This window comes from Heptranchias perlo, chromosome 15 (genome assembly GCF_035084215.1).
Source record: "Heptranchias perlo isolate sHepPer1 chromosome 15, sHepPer1.hap1, whole genome shotgun sequence".
NCBI lineage: Eukaryota > Metazoa > Chordata > Chondrichthyes > Hexanchiformes > Hexanchidae > Heptranchias > Heptranchias perlo.
The window spans coordinates 48260160-48279288 of record NC_090339.1 but is presented as its reverse complement, the minus strand read 5'-3'; the positions used below and the strand labels follow the sequence as shown (position 1 = coordinate 48279288).

Here is a 19129-nt window from a genome sequence, read left to right as displayed (position 1 = left end):
GATATTCACACAGCATAATTTCAAGGCTCTAAGTACTTGCATACATTATAGACATAACTGCAAAAAAATTATTGCAAATTGGCCAGACAGTCACAACTCAGTAGGAAAAGTTGATGTGGATTGCTTATGGAAATTTATTATAATCGATGTACATCAAGGCGAGAAACAAGGAAACACACTGAAAGCAACTGCTCTGACTGTTTTACCTTTTGCTGGAAGTTCTACCAAAGGAATGTTCTGGGCTTCGGCCACTTCAGTATATCCGTAGTCTGTCACTTTAAGCACAAAGCGTCCATCTACCACACAATTTCGTGACTTAAGGTTTCCATGCACATATTCTCGATGGTGCAAATATCTCATGCCCTGTGGTAGTAAATGAATGGAAAATTATCCAACAGTTTGCTTGGAATTTGCTTACCATTTCCAGGCTGAATAATACTAAAAGCATTCTTACTTCTCTGACAAATGGTCCGCAAACTATATTCCACATAATACTACACAAATTGTCAATGGTGGGTGCTTTATCACGGTTGGTTGCCAATTGGATATCACATAGAGCTGCATGTGACCATGATGGCATTCCCCTTCATATCATAGTAGGTACAGCAGGAGGAGGCCATTTGGCCATCATGGCTGTGCTGGCTCTTTGAAAGAGCTATCCAATTAGTCCCATCCCCCTGCTCTTTCCCCACAGCCAACTAACTATTAAAATATTTTGGTTCAGTACTAATTTATATTCTGTAGTTGCTTCCATATAAACTATATTTTAGAAAGCAACACAAATATTAAATGCATAGACTTTTTTTTAAACAATTATCTCCCCAGCACTGAAAATGCTGATTCAAGTTGTAATTCCATAAGTAATAGTCACCTTCTAGTACTTCACCTAAGTGCCTTTTCTTCACGTGTGAGCTTATATAATAAAGGGGAGATTTTCTGCTTTGATGCACATGTTGGGATATTGCACATCTCTAGCCCGAGATTTTCCGTCCATTGATTTTACTGGACAACAAATCATGGGTTGGGGTGTGCAACTTCCCAATATGTGCTCATGGCATGTGCAAAATCTCCCTTTAAGTGCGGGCAACCTATTAGTCAATTCAGGCACTACAGCCAAACCTGATCCTCTCTTTACAAAATAACCATACAAATAGGTATTTTCCAGCAGGGATTATTGGACAGGATCAGGAGTAAGAAATCTGGCTGCTTTCCCCCTCCCTACCAGAGAGGCAGCAGTCAATTGGAACACCCGTATTGTTGTTCCGACTCAAATCAGGTGGCTCAGTGCCGAAAAAGTATTAGAAAGTATTTTGTAACCCCATTGTATTTGTTTGCTAAAACACTCAGATGTGATAAAGCAATTTGCATCAATATGCCAGACATCCATCTACTTCTGTGTACTACATTGTTGCACGTTCCCTTCCACTTTTGCTCCCAGAGAATGATTCACCAGGGAGCAAGATTATCCCAGGTTCCCTTGTTGCAATGTAAAATTGATCTTTTCCCTACAGTGAGACTATACTGCATGGTTTAACAGTAACAATTTCTGCAATGTTGACAGTAGCAAAAAGGAAAGTGCCACTAATATTAGGAATATCGTGTACTTTGATCAGATCCAGCAGAAGTGATGACTTGAACATCCAGTCCAATTTCACATCTTCATTTCTCAGCAGATCTTCCAAGCTTCCGCGGGTGCAGAACTCTGTCACGGTAGCAAGCAACCCACAGTCATAGAAGAAACCAAGGAAAGGGTTTATATTTTCATGCCGTAAGTCCTTCATCTAAAGCAATGAAAATCTATTAATAGGTGCAACCACAGAAAAGACAGATTAAAATAAATAAAATGTATTATGAAATAATCTTTCTAGTGTGTGCTCACAAATATCACAATACAAAACGAAAAAAATAGGCTCCTGGATCTTTGCCCTTTGCCATGGCTTCTCAACAAAAACTATTTACCACAACAGAAAAATATGTATATTTCCTATTCTAACATTTGTGTTGTCTTTGATTATTTAGTAGTTATATCCAGGGCTGCCCATCATGTCCCAGTGGAGTAAGCTGTTAACCAGCTACAAAGCCTCTCTGCCAATAACACTCTGTAAGAACTTCCAGGAAATGTGCAATGGCTGCACAAGCTGACTAACCCCCCCGCCCCCACCCATCCACCCGCACCCCCGCCTTTTTCCTTGTAAGGAAGCATCTCAGTTCCACTTAGCACCTCCACTTCATGACTTAGACCAAGATTGGAAAATCTCATTTATAGAAATTGCAGGCATGGCCCCATGTTATACTGCTCTTTTGCAGAGTGCATTACATGTTGTGCCGCTCATCTGTTCCATCGTGCAATAGAGTTTCAATTTCTCATTTAATTTTAAATTGGTCATTTAACCTCTTTAGTTGAATTAGTTTCGTTCAGATATCATGGTGAGTTCTTAAAAGATAACTGTCTTCATGTAAAGTGATGGGAAAGCCTTTTATTCAAAAACGCATGATTCAGTGACATAAATTACATTGAAGTTATCATCATGTCATTTGTATGGGATGCCATCCTCTATCCAAATAAAAATAAAGTTTGCTCTCTTTGTAAGATCTTAGCCACCTCCTCAATCCTTGCTGCATCGATGTCATCTACAAATTTATCTACTTTGTATTGTGGCATAATTATATTTACCTTAATTTATATGGGATGGTGGAAATAGGTTTACCAGCAGTGCAAAGAAATGCGCTGGGGGTCTAAAAGACCATAAGGTAGAAATGACTGTTGATGGTGTTATCATGCAAAAATGTAAAACCTTTGTTAAAATAGCAGAGAGAGAAATTTGGTACAACCATGTTAAGCATTCATGTAACATCACTGACAGTAATTTCAACCCCATGGCTTAAACCTCAGCATTGGCTGACATTCCCATGCAAACTTTCTCCCCATTGCTGATCCTGGTTGGATCACCAGATGCATCATTAATTAAAGGAATCTATCCAAAGAAAAATCAAAAAGGAATCTCCCCTTCAGCCTTTCGGAACAGACTGGAGGGGCTGAATGGCGCATTCCTTTTCCTTTGTTCCTTTGGTCTGTCTATCTGCTGGTCAAAAAGTGCCATTGGCAGAACTTGATCTCCATCATCACCAACTTAATGTGGCCAAATTTAAAATATCTTTTTTTTTCTTTTAAACATACCAATTCAAACACAGCAGTTGTGCCTGGCTTTATAGCTCGAAATTCTTCATAAGGGAACTTTTTCAACCAAACCCAGTCACCCTATAAAGAAGAAATGATCTAGTTTAGGATGTGTGATTTCCCATTGATGAATGATTACATTTAGAGGAACAGTTACATATGGTAAAAGAAAAAAATCTCATAGCAGAAACCTGTTAAAAGGGGCACTGCTTTTAAACAATAGTATTGCCAAACCTTTTGTGCTTGTTTGCCAAACACCCATAATGATATCAACCACAAAAAAGATGTTGCTTGCATGTGATATTAATGCAACAATGATGAGAGCCCTTTTACCAAACAAAAAACAGATCCTCTTCATAGAGAACCCCCTGCAGTATTTATTAATGCTATATGTGTAAACTTGCTAAATTAACCCAACGATGAAAGGTATAGCTGCCTCTGCTGCATGGGGTAGAAATTCGTCTTGGACAGTACTATATAGGCCGTCCGTTATACACTCTGCCCGATATTTAGTTCCATTGAAGTCAATGGAAACAAGTATCGGACGGAGCGTATCACAAGCAACCGATGTTTCTAGTTAAAAATTATAACATAAGAACATAAGAAATAGGAGCAGGAGTAGGCCATACGGCCCCTCAAGCCTGCTCCGCCATTCAATAAGATCATGGCTGATCTTCAACCTCAACTCCACTTTCCCGCCCGATCCCCATATCCCTTGATTCCTCTAGTGCCCAAAAATCTATCAATCTCAGCCTTGAATATACTCAACAACTGAGCATCCACAGTCCCCTGGGTTAGAGAATTCCAAAGATTCACAACCCTCTGAGTGAAGAAATTCCTCTAAATCTTAGTCTTAAATGGCCGATCCCTAATCCTGAGACTATGCCCTCTAATTCTAGACTCTCCAGCCAGGGGAAACAGCCTCTCAGCATCTACCCTTTCAAGCCCCCTCAGAATCTAGTGTGTTTCAATGAGATCACCTCTCATTCTTCTAAACTCCAGAGAGTATAGGCCCATTTTACTCAAGCTCTCTTCATAGGTCAACACTCTCATCCCAGGAATCAATCTAGTGAACCTTTGTTGCACCGCCTCTAAGGCAAGTATATCCTTCATTAGATAAGAATACCAAAACTGTACACGGTATTCCAAGTATGGTTTCACCAAAGCCCTGTACAGAATAAATGTAGCTCATTATTCAAGATCTCAGTGTTCAAAGTCTCAGGGGGTAATTCCTCCATTTTGAACACTTTTCCATGCAGTGATAGTGGAGAGACCACAGTGGGCACATCGACAATCTATTTGAAACATGTGACTTCACTCATTTTGTTGATACCTGGGGTTTTCTGCACCGTCCAACATTGATGCCAATGTTTTTTTAACTGAAAAGAATTAGAAATATAAATATTACGACTAAAAGGTCGTGTATGTATATATGATATAAAAATTACCTCATAAACTGCTACATTTGAGTTTTCATGGGTGGCAGGAGTAAGACTTCTCATTGAGTATGATCGCATGGGAGATTTCCTACTTCTGGTCTCGGAAATGCTTTGTCCCCCTTCACTAAATTGACTATCCTCACCACTGATTTTCTTAAAAATCAGACATGAGAAAGTTAGAGCCAAACAGAACGATAAAATGCACAATTATGAAGGATACAGATTTTACTCACTATTTTTTAAGATTCAGACTGAAAATTCATTTTAAATATAATGTAATATAAATAATATCAAGCCAAATTACAAACCTTTTTACTAAGCTGTGGGTTTATAAATGTTACATCAGCGAGTGTCAGTAAAATCCTATCAGGCCCTCTCATTAATTTTATTCGAATTATTCGGCGCCTGAAAATTAAAAATGCAGAAATCAGACCATGAAAAAGCGATGTGTAAAAGAAAGAAAAATCAGCAGCAAAGGAATCACGATGCTTAATGTCATGTTAGCTGCACTCTGTTTCACTGTTAGTTCAATTCTGCTTCACTGTTAGTTGTCCTCAAGGTGTCAGCCTTGGCTCAGTGAGTAGCACTCTCGCCTCTGAGTCAGCAGGTCGTGGGTTCAAGCTCCACTCCAGAGACTTGAGAACATAATCTAAGCTGACACATAAGAACGTAAGAAGCAAGAGTAGGCCATATGGCCCCTTGAGCCTGCTCCACCATTCAATAAGATCATGGCTGATCTTTGAACTCAACTCCACTTTCCTACCCGATCCTTGATTCCCTTAGAATCCAAAAATCTATCAATCTCAGCCTTGAATATACTCAGCGACTGAGCATCCACAGCCCTCTGGGGTAGAGAATTCCAAAGATTCACCACCCTCTAAGTGAAGAAATTTCTCCTCATCTCAGTCCTAAATGGCCAACCCCTTATTCTGAGACTGTGACCCTTGGTTCTAGACTCCCCAACCAGGGGAAACATCCTCTTTGCATCTACTCTGTCGAGCCCTGTAAGAATTTTGTATGTTTCAATGAGATCACCTCTCACTCTTCTAAACTCTAGAGAATACAAGTCCAGTCTACTCAATCTCTCATCATACGACAATCCCGCCATCCCAGGAAACAGTCTGGTGAATCTTCGTTGCACGCCCTCTATGGCAAGTATATCCTATCTTAGGTAAGGAGACCAAAATTGTACACAATACTCCAGGTGCGGTCTCACCAAGGCCCTATATAATTGCAGTAAGATATCGTTACTCCTGTACTCAAATCCTTTTGTAATAAAGGCCAACATACCATTTGCCTTCCTAATTGCTTGCTGAACCTGCATGTTAGCTTTCAGTGATTCATACACAAGGACACCCAGGTCCCTTTGAACATCAACATTTGCCAATCTTTCACCATTTAGAAAATACTCTGCATTTCTGTTTTTCCTACCAAAGTGGATAACTTCACAGTTTTCCACATTATATTCCATCTGCCATGTTCTTGCCCACTCACTTCACCTGTCTATGTACCCTTGAAGCCTCTTTGCATCCTCCTCACAACTCACATTGCCACCTAGTTTTGTGTCGTCAGCAAACTTGGAAATATTACATTTGGTCCCCTCATCCAAATCATTGGTATAGATTGTGAATAGGTTGGGCCCAAGCACCTATCCCTGTGGTACCCCACTAGTCACGGTCTGCCAACCTGAAAAAGACCCATTTATTCCTACTCTCTGTTTTCTGTCTGTTAGCCAATTCTCAATCCATGCCAGTATATTACCCCCAATTCCATGTGCTCTAACTTTGTTCATCAACCTCTTGTGTGGGACCTTATCGAAAGTCTTCTGAAAATCCAAATACACCACATCCACTGGTTCCCCCTTATATATTCTACTAGTAACATCCTCAAAGAACTCCAATAGGTTTGTCAAAATATGATTTCCCTTTCATAAATCCATGTTGACTCCGCCAAATCCTATTATTATTTATATCACATCCTTTATAATAGATTCTAGCATTTTCCCTACTACTGATGTCAGGCTAACAAGCCTGTAGTTCCCTGTTTTCTCTCATCCTCCTTTCTTAAATAGCGGGGTTACATTTGCTACCCTCCAATCTGCAGGAACCATTCCAGAATCTATAGAATTTTGGAAGATGACAACCAATGCATCCATTATCTCAATAGCCACCTCTTTCAAAACCCTGGGATGTAGATCATCAGGTCCCTGGGATTTATCGACTTTCAGTCCCATTAATTGCTGTAGTATTTTTTTACTAATACTAATTTATTTCAGTTCCTCATTCTCGACAAACCCTTGGTTCTCTAGTATTTCTGGGAGGTTTTTTGTGTCGTCTTCCGTGAAGACAGACACAAAGTATTTGTTTAATTTCTCTGCCATTTCCTCATTCCCCATTATAAATTCTCCAGTCTCTGTCTGAAAGGGACCCACATTTGCCTTCACCAGTCTTTTCCTTTTTACATACCTATAATGTAGTTCCCCAATCAATTACAGCCAACTTGCACCTCATACCTTTGTAGTTTCCTTTGTTTAGATTTAAGACTCTAGTTTTGGATTGAACCACTTCACTTTCAAACTTAATGAAAAATTCTATCATATTATGGTCAATCTTCCCTAAGGGCTCCTTTACAACAAAATTATTCATTAACCCTTTCTCATTGCACAATATTAGATCTAAAATAGCCTGTTCCCCAGTTGATTCCTCAACATACTGATCTAGAAAACCATCTCATTACATTCCAGGAATTCGTCCTCCACAGTATTGGTGCTAATTTGGTTTGCCCAATCTATATGTAGATTAAAGTCCCCCATGATTACTGTATTACCCTTGTTACATGCACTTCTAATTTCCTGCTTTATACCGTGCCCTGCATAACCACTACTGTTTGGTGGCCTATAAACAACTCCCGACAATGTTTTCTGCCCCTTGCTGTTTCTGAGCTCCACCCAAACTGATTCTACATCTTGATCTTCTGAGCCAAGATCCTTTCTCACTGTTGTACTGATCTCATCCTTTATTAACAGCGTTATCCCACCTCCTTTTCCTTTTTGTCTGTCCTTCCTAATTGTCGAATATCCTTGAATATGGTGGGCATGGGGGTCGGGGGGGTTGGAGTCGGTCATGGGGGGAGAGATCGGGGGTCAGTCATGGGGGGAATGTCGGGATATCAGGGGGCATCGCGGGGGTCCGCGATCGTTGGGGGGGGAATTGGGGGTCATTGCGGGGGTCTGCAATCATCGCGGGAGTCCGCGATCGTTGGGGGAGGGTCGGAGATCGGGGGATGGGGTCCGCGATCGTTGTGGGGTCGCTGCAGGTAGGCTTGCTGGGCTTGGGGGAAGCACTCCTGCTCCTCTGGGCCCACAATCTGTGCCAGAAAGGCACGTATCTGTTAGTTTCAGGCCTTCTCGCCTCCTTTCACATGGCATAAAAGAGAAGGCCCTGGAATACCGGCCCCCAGGTGTTGAAATTGGAAACCCTGGAAAAATGGAGGCCTGCAGTCATCTTGAAAGGTTTTAATCACCAACCTGCCTCCTGGGAGCGAGTTGGTCACCCGCTCCTCATCCCGCCCTGGTGAAAACTGGAAGTGGGTGTGTTGGAGGCGGGTTGGGAGCGAGTCTGAAATGGATGAGATTTTGAATGCCCCCCTGCCCCCAATCCACCCATTTTTCCCTTTTAAAATCATGCCCTATTTGTTCTCCTCACAGCTTACTTTCCCACCTAGCTTTGAATCGTCAGCAAACTTGGATACAGTACACTTGGTCCCTTCATCTAAATCATTAATATAGATTGTAAATTGCTGAGGCCCCAGAACTGATCCTTGCTAGTTACAACCTGCCAACCTGAAAACGACCCGTTTATTCTTATTCCCTGTTTTCTGTCCGGTAACCAATCCTCTATCCATGCTAATATATTACTCCCAACCCCAAGAACCCTTATCTTTGTAACAACCTTTTGTGCTGCACTTTATAGGAAAATAGGAACGTAGGAACAGGAGTAGGCCATTCAGCCCCTCATGCCTGCTCCGCCATTTGATAAGATCATGGCTGATCTGTGATCTAACTCCATATACCTGCCTTTGGCCCATATCTATCGATCTCAGATTTAAATTTAGCAATTGAGCTAGCATCAATTGCTATTTGCGGAAGAGAGTTCCAAACTTCCACCACCCTTTGTGTGTAGAAATGTTTTCTAATCTCGCTCCTGAAAGGTCTGGCTCTAATTTTTAGTCTGTGCTCCCTACTCCTAGAATTCCCATCGAGTGGAAATAGTTTCTCTCTATCCACCCTATCTGTTCCCCTTAATATCTTATAAACTTCGATCAGATCACCCCTTAACCTTCAAAACTCTAGAGAATACAACCCCAATTTGTGTAATCTCTCCTCGTAACTTAATCCTTGAAGTCCGGGTATCATTCTAGTAAAACTACGCTGCACTCCCTCCAAGGCCAATATGTCCTTCCAAAGGTGTGGTGCCCAGAACTGCTCACAGTACTCCAGGTGCGGTCTAACCAGGGTTTTGTATAGCTGCAGCATAACTTCTGCCCCCTTGTACTCTAGTCCTCTAGATATAAAGGCCAGCATTCCATTAGCCTTATTGATTATTTTCTGCACCTGTTTATGACACTTCAATGATCTATGTACCTGTACCCCTAGGTCCCTTTGGACATCCACTTTTTAAAAATTTTTACCATTTAGAAAGTACCCTATTCTATCCTTTTTTGATCCAAAGTAGATGACCTCACATTTGTCTACATTGAATTCCATTTGCCACAGTTTTGCCCATTCACCTAATCTATCAATATCCCTTTGTAATTTTATGTTTTCATCTACACTGCTTACAATGCCACCAATCTTTGTGTCATCGGCAAACTTAGATATGAGACTTTCTATGCCTTCATCTAAATCGTTAATAAATATTGTGAATAATTGAAACCCCAAGACAGATCCCTGCGGGACTCCACTAGTCACATCCTGCCAATGTGAGTACCTACCCATTATCCCTACTCTCTGTCGCCTTTCGCTCAGCCAACTTCCTAACCAAGTCCATACTTTTCCCTCGATTCCATGGACTTCTATCTTAGCTAACAGTCTCTTATGTGGGACCTTATCAAATGCCTTCTGGAAGTCCATATAAATAACATCCATTGACATTCCCCTGTCCACTACTTTAGTCACCTCTTCAAAAAATTCAATCAGGTTTGTCAGGCATGACGTACCTTTCACAAATCCATGCTGGCTCTCTCTGATTAACTGAAAATTCTCGAGGTGTTCAGTCACCCTATCCTTAATTATAGACTCCAGCATTTTCCCCACAACAGATGTTAGGCTAACTGGTCTATAATTCCCTGGTTTCCCTCTCTCTTAAAAAGCGGAGTGACATGAACAATTTTCCAATTCAGAGGGATAGTTCCTGAATCTAGAGAACTTTGAAAGATTATAGTTAGGGCATCTGCAATGTGCTCACCTACTTCCTTTAAAACCCTGGGATGGAAACCATCTGGTCCTGGGGATTTGTCACTCTTTAGTGCTATTACTTTCTTCATTACTGTTGCTTTACTTATGTTAATTTTATCGAGTCCCTGTCCCCGATTCAGTATTAGTTTTCTTGGGATTTCCGGCATGCTATCCTCTTTTTCTACTGTAAATGCTGACACAAAGTAATTGTTCAACATGTCCGCCATTTCCCCATTGTCAATGACAATATCCCCACTTTCAGTTTTTAAGGGGCCAACACTGCTCCTGACCACCCTCTTTTTCCAAATGTAACTATAAAAGTTCTTCGTATTAGTTTTGATATCTCTTGCAAGTTTCTTTTCATACTCTCTTTTTGTAGCTCTTACTATCTGTTTTGTGACCCTTTGTTGATCTTTGTATCTTTCCCATTCGCCAGGATCTGTGCCATTTTTTGCCTTTTTGTATGCCCTTTCCTTTTGTCTTATACTGTCCCTTACCTCTTTAGTTGTCCATGGCTTTTTTTTTGGCAAGTAGAATTCTTGCCCTTCAGGGGTATAAACCGATTCTGTATCACGTTAAATGTTTCTTTAAACATTTCCCACTGATCATCAGTCGTTTTACCCATTAACAGATTTGCCCAGTTTACTGTGGACAGTCTCTGTCTCATCCCATTGAAGTCGGCCTTACCCAAGTCTAGAATCTTTGCAGCTGATTCACTTTTTTCCCTTTCAAACACTTCATTGAACTCGATCATGTTATGATCGCTATTGGATGGATGCATAGTTAAGCCGTTAACTAAATCTGGTTCATTACTCATTACTAAATCTAGTATGGCTTGCCCCCTTGTTGCCTCTAGGACATACTGCTGTAGAAAACTATCCCGGACACACTCAAGAAATTCACTACCTTTCTGACAATTGCTAATCTGCTTTTCCCAATCTTTGTGAAGGTTAAAGTCCCCCATTAAGACCACTATGCCTTTCTTACACGCTTGTCTAATCTCTGCATTTATACAATCTAGCACTTCAGAGCTGCTGCCAGGGGTCCTATACACAACTCCCACTATAGTCTTAGATCCTTTCCTATTTCTCAATTCAACCCATAAGGTCTCTGTTGGCTGCTTACCTCTCGTTATATCCTCCTTTATCATTGAAGTGATTTCATCTCTAATCATTAAGGCTACTCCTCCCCCTCTTCCATTTTCCCTATCTCTCCTGTAGACCTTATAACCCGGTATATTTAGTTCCCAATCCTGACCATCCTGCAGCCATGTCTCAGTAATAGCTATCATGTCATGCCCTCCAATTTGAATTTGAACCTGTAGTTCATTTAATTTATTCCTTATACTCCGTGCATTTGTATATAGAACTCTTAGTTGGGCCACACACCCTAGCCTGACCTTCAGCTTTGATGCTGGGTTAATCGTCTTACACCTTCTAGTTTTCACTTTATCTGTGGTGTCTAAAGTACACTTTCTTTCTGCTGCTCCACGCTTTTTCCTTTCACTTGTTCTTGAACAACTGTTTGTACTATTTGTATTGTAAATTTCCTCTGGGTCTTCCCCTTTCTTGCTGCACTCAACTTTACTCCCTTCTGACTCCCTGCTCAGGTTCCCATCCCTCTGCCACTCTAGTTTAAACCTTCCCCAACAGCACTAGCAAACACCCCCGCGAGGACATTGGTCCCAGTTCTGCTCGGGTGTAACTCGTCCCGCTTGTACAGGTCCCACCTTCCCCAGAACCGGTCCCAATGTCCCATGAATCTAAATCCCTCCCTCCTACACCATCCCTGCAGCCACGCATTCATCCGGTCTATTCTCCTGTTCCTATACTCACTAGCACGTGGCACTGGTAGTAATCCTGAGATCACTACCTTTGAAGTCCTGCTTTTTAATTTATCTCCGAATTCCTTAAATTCACCTTGCAGGACCTCGAATGCCTTTTGAAAATCCAAATATACTACATCCGCTGGTTCCCCTTTGTCTAGCCTGCTAGTTACATCCTCAAAAAACTAATAGGTTTGTCACACGCTATTTCCTTTTCATAAAACCATGTTGAATTTTCCCAATCATATTATGATTTTCTAAGTACCCTGTTACCACGTCCAGCATTTTCCCAACAACTGATGACAGGCTAACTGGCCTATAGTTCCCTGTTTTCTCTCTCTCTCCTTTCTTGAATAGTGGTGTTACATTTGCTACCTTCTAATCCACTGGGACTGTTCTAGAATCTAGGGAATTTTGGAAAATCACAACCAACGCATCCACCTCTTTTAGAACCCTCGGATGTAGGCCATCAGGTCCAGGGGATTTGTTGGTTTTTAGTCCCTTTAATTTCTCCAGTACTTTTTCTTTACTAATATTAATTACTTTAAGTTCCTCACTCTCATTAGACCCTTCTGGTATGTTTTTTGTGTCTTCTACTGTGAAGACAGGCACAAAATATATGTTCAACATCTCTGCCATTTCCTTATTCCCCATTATAATTTCTCCTGTCTCAGTCTCTAAGGGACCCACATTTACTTTCGCTACTCTCTTCCTTTTTATACACTTGTAGAAACTCTTACAATCTGTTTTTATATTTCTTGCTAGTTTACTCCCATATTCTATTTTCTTCCCCTTTATAAATTTTTTGGACATCCTTTGCTGGTTTCTAAAACTCTCCCAATCCTCAGGTTTACTACTCTTCTTGGCAACATTTTAAGCCTCTTCTTTTAACCTAATACTATCCTTAACTTCGTTAGTTAGCCACGGATGGTTCACTTTTCCCGTGGAGTTTTTATTTCTCAATGGAATGTATATTGGTTGAGAATTATGAAATATTTCTTTAAATGGTCACCATTGCTTATCTACCATCATATCTTTTAATCTAATTTCTCAATCAATCTTAGCCAACTTGCCCCTCATACCTATGTAATTGGCTTTGTTTAAGTTTAAGACTCTAATTTCGGACTAAAGTACGTCACACTCGAACGCAATATGAAATTCTATCATACACTTCAGTGCAGTACTGAGGGAGTGCTGCACTGTCGGAGGTGCTGTCCTTTGGTTGAGATGTTAAACCGAGGCCTGGTCTGCCCTCTCAGGTACATGTAAAAATTACCATGGTACTTTTCAAAGAAGAAATGGGGAGTTCTCTTGGTGTCCTGGCAAATATTTATCCCTCTACCACATTCACTAAAACAGATTACCTGGTTATTTATTTCATTGCTGCTTGTGGGACCTAGTTGTGCGCAAATTAACTGCTGCATTTCCCTATATTACAACAGTGACTACACTTCAAAAGTATTGCATTGACCGTAAAGTGCTTTGGGATGTCCCAAGGTTGTGAAAGATACAATATAAATGCAAGTCCTTTCCTTTTCTTTTTACTCTGTTTCACTGCTGGCTCCTTGCTGTGCCATTATTAGTAGCGCTCTGTTTCAGAGTTAGTATTGCTCTGTTTTATTGTTAGCTTCATTCTGTTTCACAGTTAGCATCACTCTGTTCCACTATCAGTAGCGTATTTGGATATGGTTGGGTTAAAAAGATATGATGGGGGACGATTTTTGACCGAAAAAGGGTTTGAAGTTGGCAGAGCGGCCGTGCCACCTGCCCAAAGCTGACATCAAGAAGTCCCAATCACTGTTGGGATTGGGCCTCGTTCGAATGCCGCCAGCGAGCTGCAGGCACCAAACGGGCACCCTGCTGCAGCTCATCGGTTATGAGAGGGCAAAAAATCATCCGGCTCCCATGCTGAGCCAACTGGCCGATCGGGCCATGAGTTGGGGGAACTAATCCCGACAGCAAAACCGCAGCAGCTTCCTCACTCAAGCCCCAGCTGAAACTGCATCGGGGTCCTACTGACTTATTATATGTATAAATCTATTAGGTTCCCACCTGCTCTAGGCGGGCACCTCATCAGCCTGAAAAACCCTGCAGGAAAATATCGGGATCTGAGCGGGAAGTAACCTGCTCAATTTTAACTGCCCACCTACTCGGTTTCTGCCAGGCCGGTAGAGTTAAAATCAACCCATGCTGTTAATCCAAGATCATGTGATGGCCAAAAAAAGTGAAAACATTTGTAATAGAAGAATAGATTTATGTTTAACCTTTAGACCTGAAACTTTTAATATTAAAGCTTTATTTGCCAAAGGCCATACCTTATAAAATAAGCAAGAACCATGCTGAAAAGCATAGCGAAGATGATCATCAGTGACACTGTTATAGCAAAGAAAGGATCAATACCTAAAAGAAAATGAGGAAAAGTAAATAGAGCAACATGACAATAGCATAAAATTCAAGAAAAATAAAAGGTTTGATGCTGATGAATGCTAGGAACTTATGAAAGTTTCTTTATTATCACCCTACTTCTTTCCATAGTCCTACACATAGATGCCCAATATGGATTCACAACAGGAATATATTTCTGAACTGGAATTGGATAAAGGAGCTTTGTCATCTAATTAAATGTTCTGTGAGATTAAGTTTCAAAGTAAGGGTGGGAACACTATCCTTTCACCTGTGCGACCTGTGTTTGAATCCAGCCCAAACTGAGGAAGGGAAAGATTCCTCTCTGCTGGCTGCAAGGGTGTGAAATAACTTGATCCAGTTCCGGTTAAGTGGAGGCCCACAGTACAAAACTGGCTGTAATTCAGCACAAATGTGCAAATAGTTAGTCTCATTCAAAAGCCATAAAGATGGCTGGTGTTCAAAATGAAATAACTTCATACTGATCTTCTCTCAAGCACACTTAACCTAGAAGCCAATGTGCACACTTACACTGGCAGCCAATGTCCTTCTGTATAGGTTGTGGATTTTTATCGTGAAAGTAAAGAAATATATAAAAGTTTAGTATAACCTTTTTTTATTTGCATCTTTCTTTCTTCACCAAATAGGCAATGTCCAGGGGGTAATTTGAGCAGGGCGCACCAGAAGTGCACTCTGCTGGAAGATGACTTCAGTGACCAATCTTCCTGTTGAGCCTGGTTTAAATATCTATTGCAGCAAGTGCAGGTGCTGCCTAGGCCTTAAAGGCAGCAACAACCTTAAAGGAACAGGGACAATGGAAGCCCAATGAGAGAACCTGAAGGACTTAGACTTTAACAGTTTTTGGAAGAAGGATTTTCATCTGGATAGTTTCTGATGAATGTTGTCAAGTTTTAAATCCATTTATGCTTGCCAGAAGCTTTGATTTACATGTCAACGGTCTTCACATTAATCTAAAAGGTGCCATCCACGGCAAATGAGTTTGCGTGCTGTGCCATGGCTGGGGTGACAGCAGCACCCCAAGCAACAGTCCAGGTACCTTGAAGGCATTTAGTAAAAAGGCAACAACGTACGGCCAAACAGTAGATGGAGGAAAAGGGAAAACAAGTCTGGGTATGAAGAATAATGGGGACGGAGGTATAAAGAAGTTTCTGATTTGGCTGTGAGGCTTCTCTTTTTGTTGAAAGTGGGATGGAGTAATTGTATGGTCAAGGGGAGGGCATAATTCCTGTTTGTGCTGGGGAAATACTTGTTCATCACTCAGGAGAGGACCAGAAACATTTCTTCAGCAGCTGTCAAGGGGGCTGTGATTGTTTCCCCTCGTCTGCCTCCAAATAAGCCACATCCCATAAGTATGTGTGTGTGTGGTGGTGGGGGGGGGGGGGTGTACAGTACTAAACACTGCCTCTGTCACTAAACGTAAAGGACTAACAGCATTTTGAAACAAGCCCTGAAGCACCAAAACCATTTTTATTCAGAAAGCCAAAAATAAAGATCTATCTTAACAATACTTGTCTGTCCCTTAAAAGAGATGGCACCTAGATAGCAGCCCTGAAAGCAATAGCACTTGCTTTTTATGGGAACTGTCTGCCCTTGATCTGCACACAGCACTATTACAGGAAATTTGTGTACAGATTTGCATTGCATTCTCTTCAGGTGCAGTGTATATTCTGTTCTGTACAACCACCAGAAAAGCCATACAGGAAATTTGGACCAGCGCTATCAGGAGCAGAATAAGGACAAATAATTACTGATCAATTTTCCTATGTATAACATCCATTTTTCAGATGCTATTTGAATGCTAAACCCAGGAAAAGTCACAATATTATCTCTGCAACTGTATTTAATGAATTTAAGTAGAACTTTTTGGTAAAATATTTTAAGTTCAGGACTTTTATTTAGAGTGTCCCTCAAAACTTAAATAATGGTACCAATCATTCATAAACGTTAGAGTTCATGCTTTATCTTGATTTTGTTTCCCTTTTAACAGAAAAGAGCAAATTCCAGCTGTTCTCGCTGTCCTAAAAATAGTTTCCCAGGGATTTTTGTTCTCTGTACTTTTTCAGTGGTGACCAGAGTGGTAGAGGGGTAAAGTTTATAGAAAACAAGTTCCAGCATGGCCTTGTGAATGGCCAGTCTTGCTGTCAGTATGGCAGATGAAATGTGTGCTGGATGCACCATAGGCAGAGAGAGAGAGATAAAAACATTTTCTTTAATAACTACTGTCACATGAAATTAGACTACCTTTACATTTACACTTCAAGAGAAACAAAGAGATTCCACTAATGGCTTAGTGGGTAATTGTGCCAAGAGCTATGATGCTGACCATGCAACCAAAAAGGCCCCAGGTTTGATTCCCAGTCAATGATAAGTTCACTGATCTCAGCTGAGGCAGCAGTAGGAGCACTCCAAGTGGTCCCAGTGCCCTGGGCTAGGAGGGGGGAAATCAACTAGGTCTTCACTCCTGTGACAACTTCTGTACAATGCACCAGTACAGACTCGAGTAGGGCCAGATCTGGCTTGAGTGTTACTCTATGCAATGAAATTACATGTTGGAATCACTACCTGGGCTCACATTCATGATAATGACAATTAATAGGACACACAACTAATGAACGACATACTGAATTAGAAGAATATACATGACCTTTGACATCTATGAAATATTAAACTTGACATTTTTGTCCAGACAGAAAACAAACTCCCAACTGCGACTAAAGAATTCTAAGATGTTAAAGATGTCACTTTACCTCCTGTGCAGATTTTCCCACGAGTAAACCAGCATGCAGAGTCTGTTTTAGGTAAGGCTCCATTGGGAAAATGAATTGTTCTCCCTGTCAATCGTATTAGATCTGCTTCCATATCTACGGTATGAGTACAATACAGTTCTGTTCCTTTGCTGTCAGTGTCCAGGATTACATAATCAGTGTAACTGTGCCCATTTTCATCTGTCCAGATCCTCTGATTAAAGCCATCAAATCTTATGTTTTTGGAAAATTTTGCTATGTTGGTACCAGAGACCCAGGCTCTGTTTTTTCTATTGTTATTCATAGCTTTGGCAAGGAAATAGATTGCATTATAGATTGTTCCAAACAGCGGTGACACCTGGTGACCAAAGAGAAACTGTTTCAAAGTAGTCATTTCATTAATTGTCAGTTTAGACATTGGGCCAGAAATCGTTCCCTAAATAACGGAAGAGCTCAACAGTGCTATCCGTTGTTAGTGGCGAAGTGAAGGAGCAAGTTCCGGTGTTCGCGGAAATTGTGAACTTGCTCTTAGTGGTTCGCTAACGATATGACGGCTACGAATTAAAGGGACATCGCACACTGCAATCAGAGAAAACATTGAAAAAGTGCAAACTTGCTTATCTGCCCAGCTGGAAAGTAACTAATTATGCCACCAAACAGGTACACCTGAAATTAGCAGGGTAAACTAAGTTTTAAAAGGCCGTTTAGTCTTAATGACTGCCAAAAAAACTAAAAATGAACTTTTAAAAATATGGAGTCTCATATTACTCCTTATTTTAATCGTTTTTGGTCATTAAAAGAAAAAGGGGGTTAAATTGGTGAACCCCCGAATCCGGGCGTAGGCCCAGTGGTATCTGTGCAGCCAGCATGTTAGATTGGTGCTGCAACTTAATTTACCTGATAGATGTGCAGCGTGGAGCCCTAGCTCTGCACGTCTCTCCATTTTCTCTGTTCTCTCCACTTCTCACCAGCAGGGGGGCCCCAAATCTTGAGTGAGTTGCTCGCACCTCTTAAAGGCAGCCTGCACCTCTTATTTGCAAAAAATAAGATACGGGTCCGCATGGAGTCTGAACGGAGATCAGACATCACACACATAAAACACAGATGCAGGTCCTGTCCCTATGTTTACAAACTGATGAGTTATGTTAAAACATTGAATAAAAGTTGCGCACTACTAAATCCCACATCATCCAATCTCAACAATCTGCCGATCTAAGTTTGTACCAGGCCTGCGAGAGTGCATGCACCAAGGTTCTCTGATGATGCACTAGAGGCCTTGGTGCAAGAGGTGGACAGCAGGAGGGGCATCCTATATCCGCAGGAGGGCGAGAGGCCCTCCAGACATATGCTTCCAAGGCAGTGGGAGGCAATAGGGGACGAGGTCAAAGCCAGGCGCATAGCACCTCAAACATGGATGCAGTGCAGGAAGAAATTCAATGCTTTGATACGAGTGGTCAAGGTGAGTGAGGTCAACTGTCAAGTGGCATCTCCTGCCAACTGCACCACTAGCCACATTCAATGCTCCACGCACTACACCCCCCCCCCATCACCCACATACCAATCAGATGCTTCCTCTCACCCTCACACATTAGCACTATTGCACGCTGTGCACCCACAAGTCATAGGTCACGCACACTGGCAGCTATTCAACCATGACAGGCACATCACCCAAACATCCTGCAGGACACTCACTGATACATGTCCCGCTTTATTGCAGGAGAAGGTGGCGTATAACAGGAGGCAGCGAGGGGCAGTGGCATTTAGCCCCTTGAGCCTGTTCTCCTATTCAATAAGATCATGGCTGTTCTGTGACCTAACTCCATATACCCGCCTTAGCCCTATATCCCTTAATACCCTTGGTTAACAAACATCCATCAATCTCAGGCTTAAAATTAACAATTGAGCTGGCATCACCTACCATTTGCGGAAGAGAGTTCCAAACTTCTCCCACCCTTTGTGCGTAGAGGCGTTTCCTAATTTCACTCCTGACAGTCCCGGCTTTAAATGTTAGGCTATGTTCTCTAGTCCTAGTATTCAAGTATAGGAGACCTCCAAAAACAGGTA

General features: G+C 41.5%; 1 protein-coding gene across 1 annotated transcript in view; it reads right to left on the bottom strand.

Annotated features, from left to right (window-relative positions):
- The window catches only part of LOC137332750 (retinal guanylyl cyclase 2-like), a 51050-nt gene that overhangs the window by 25044 nt on the left and 6877 nt on the right, over positions 1 to 19129 (bottom strand). Inside the window, exons 3-9 of the mRNA XM_067996687.1 lie at positions 17069 to 17423; positions 14213 to 14297; positions 4926 to 5022; positions 4627 to 4755; positions 3179 to 3259; positions 1605 to 1781; positions 207 to 363 (exon numbers count right to left, since the gene is read on the bottom strand). Coding sequence (XP_067852788.1) covers positions 207 to 363; positions 1605 to 1781; positions 3179 to 3259; positions 4627 to 4755; positions 4926 to 5022; positions 14213 to 14297; positions 17069 to 17423 — 1081 coding nt within the window. The remainder of the gene's footprint in view (positions 1 to 206; positions 364 to 1604; positions 1782 to 3178; positions 3260 to 4626; positions 4756 to 4925; positions 5023 to 14212; positions 14298 to 17068; positions 17424 to 19129) is intronic.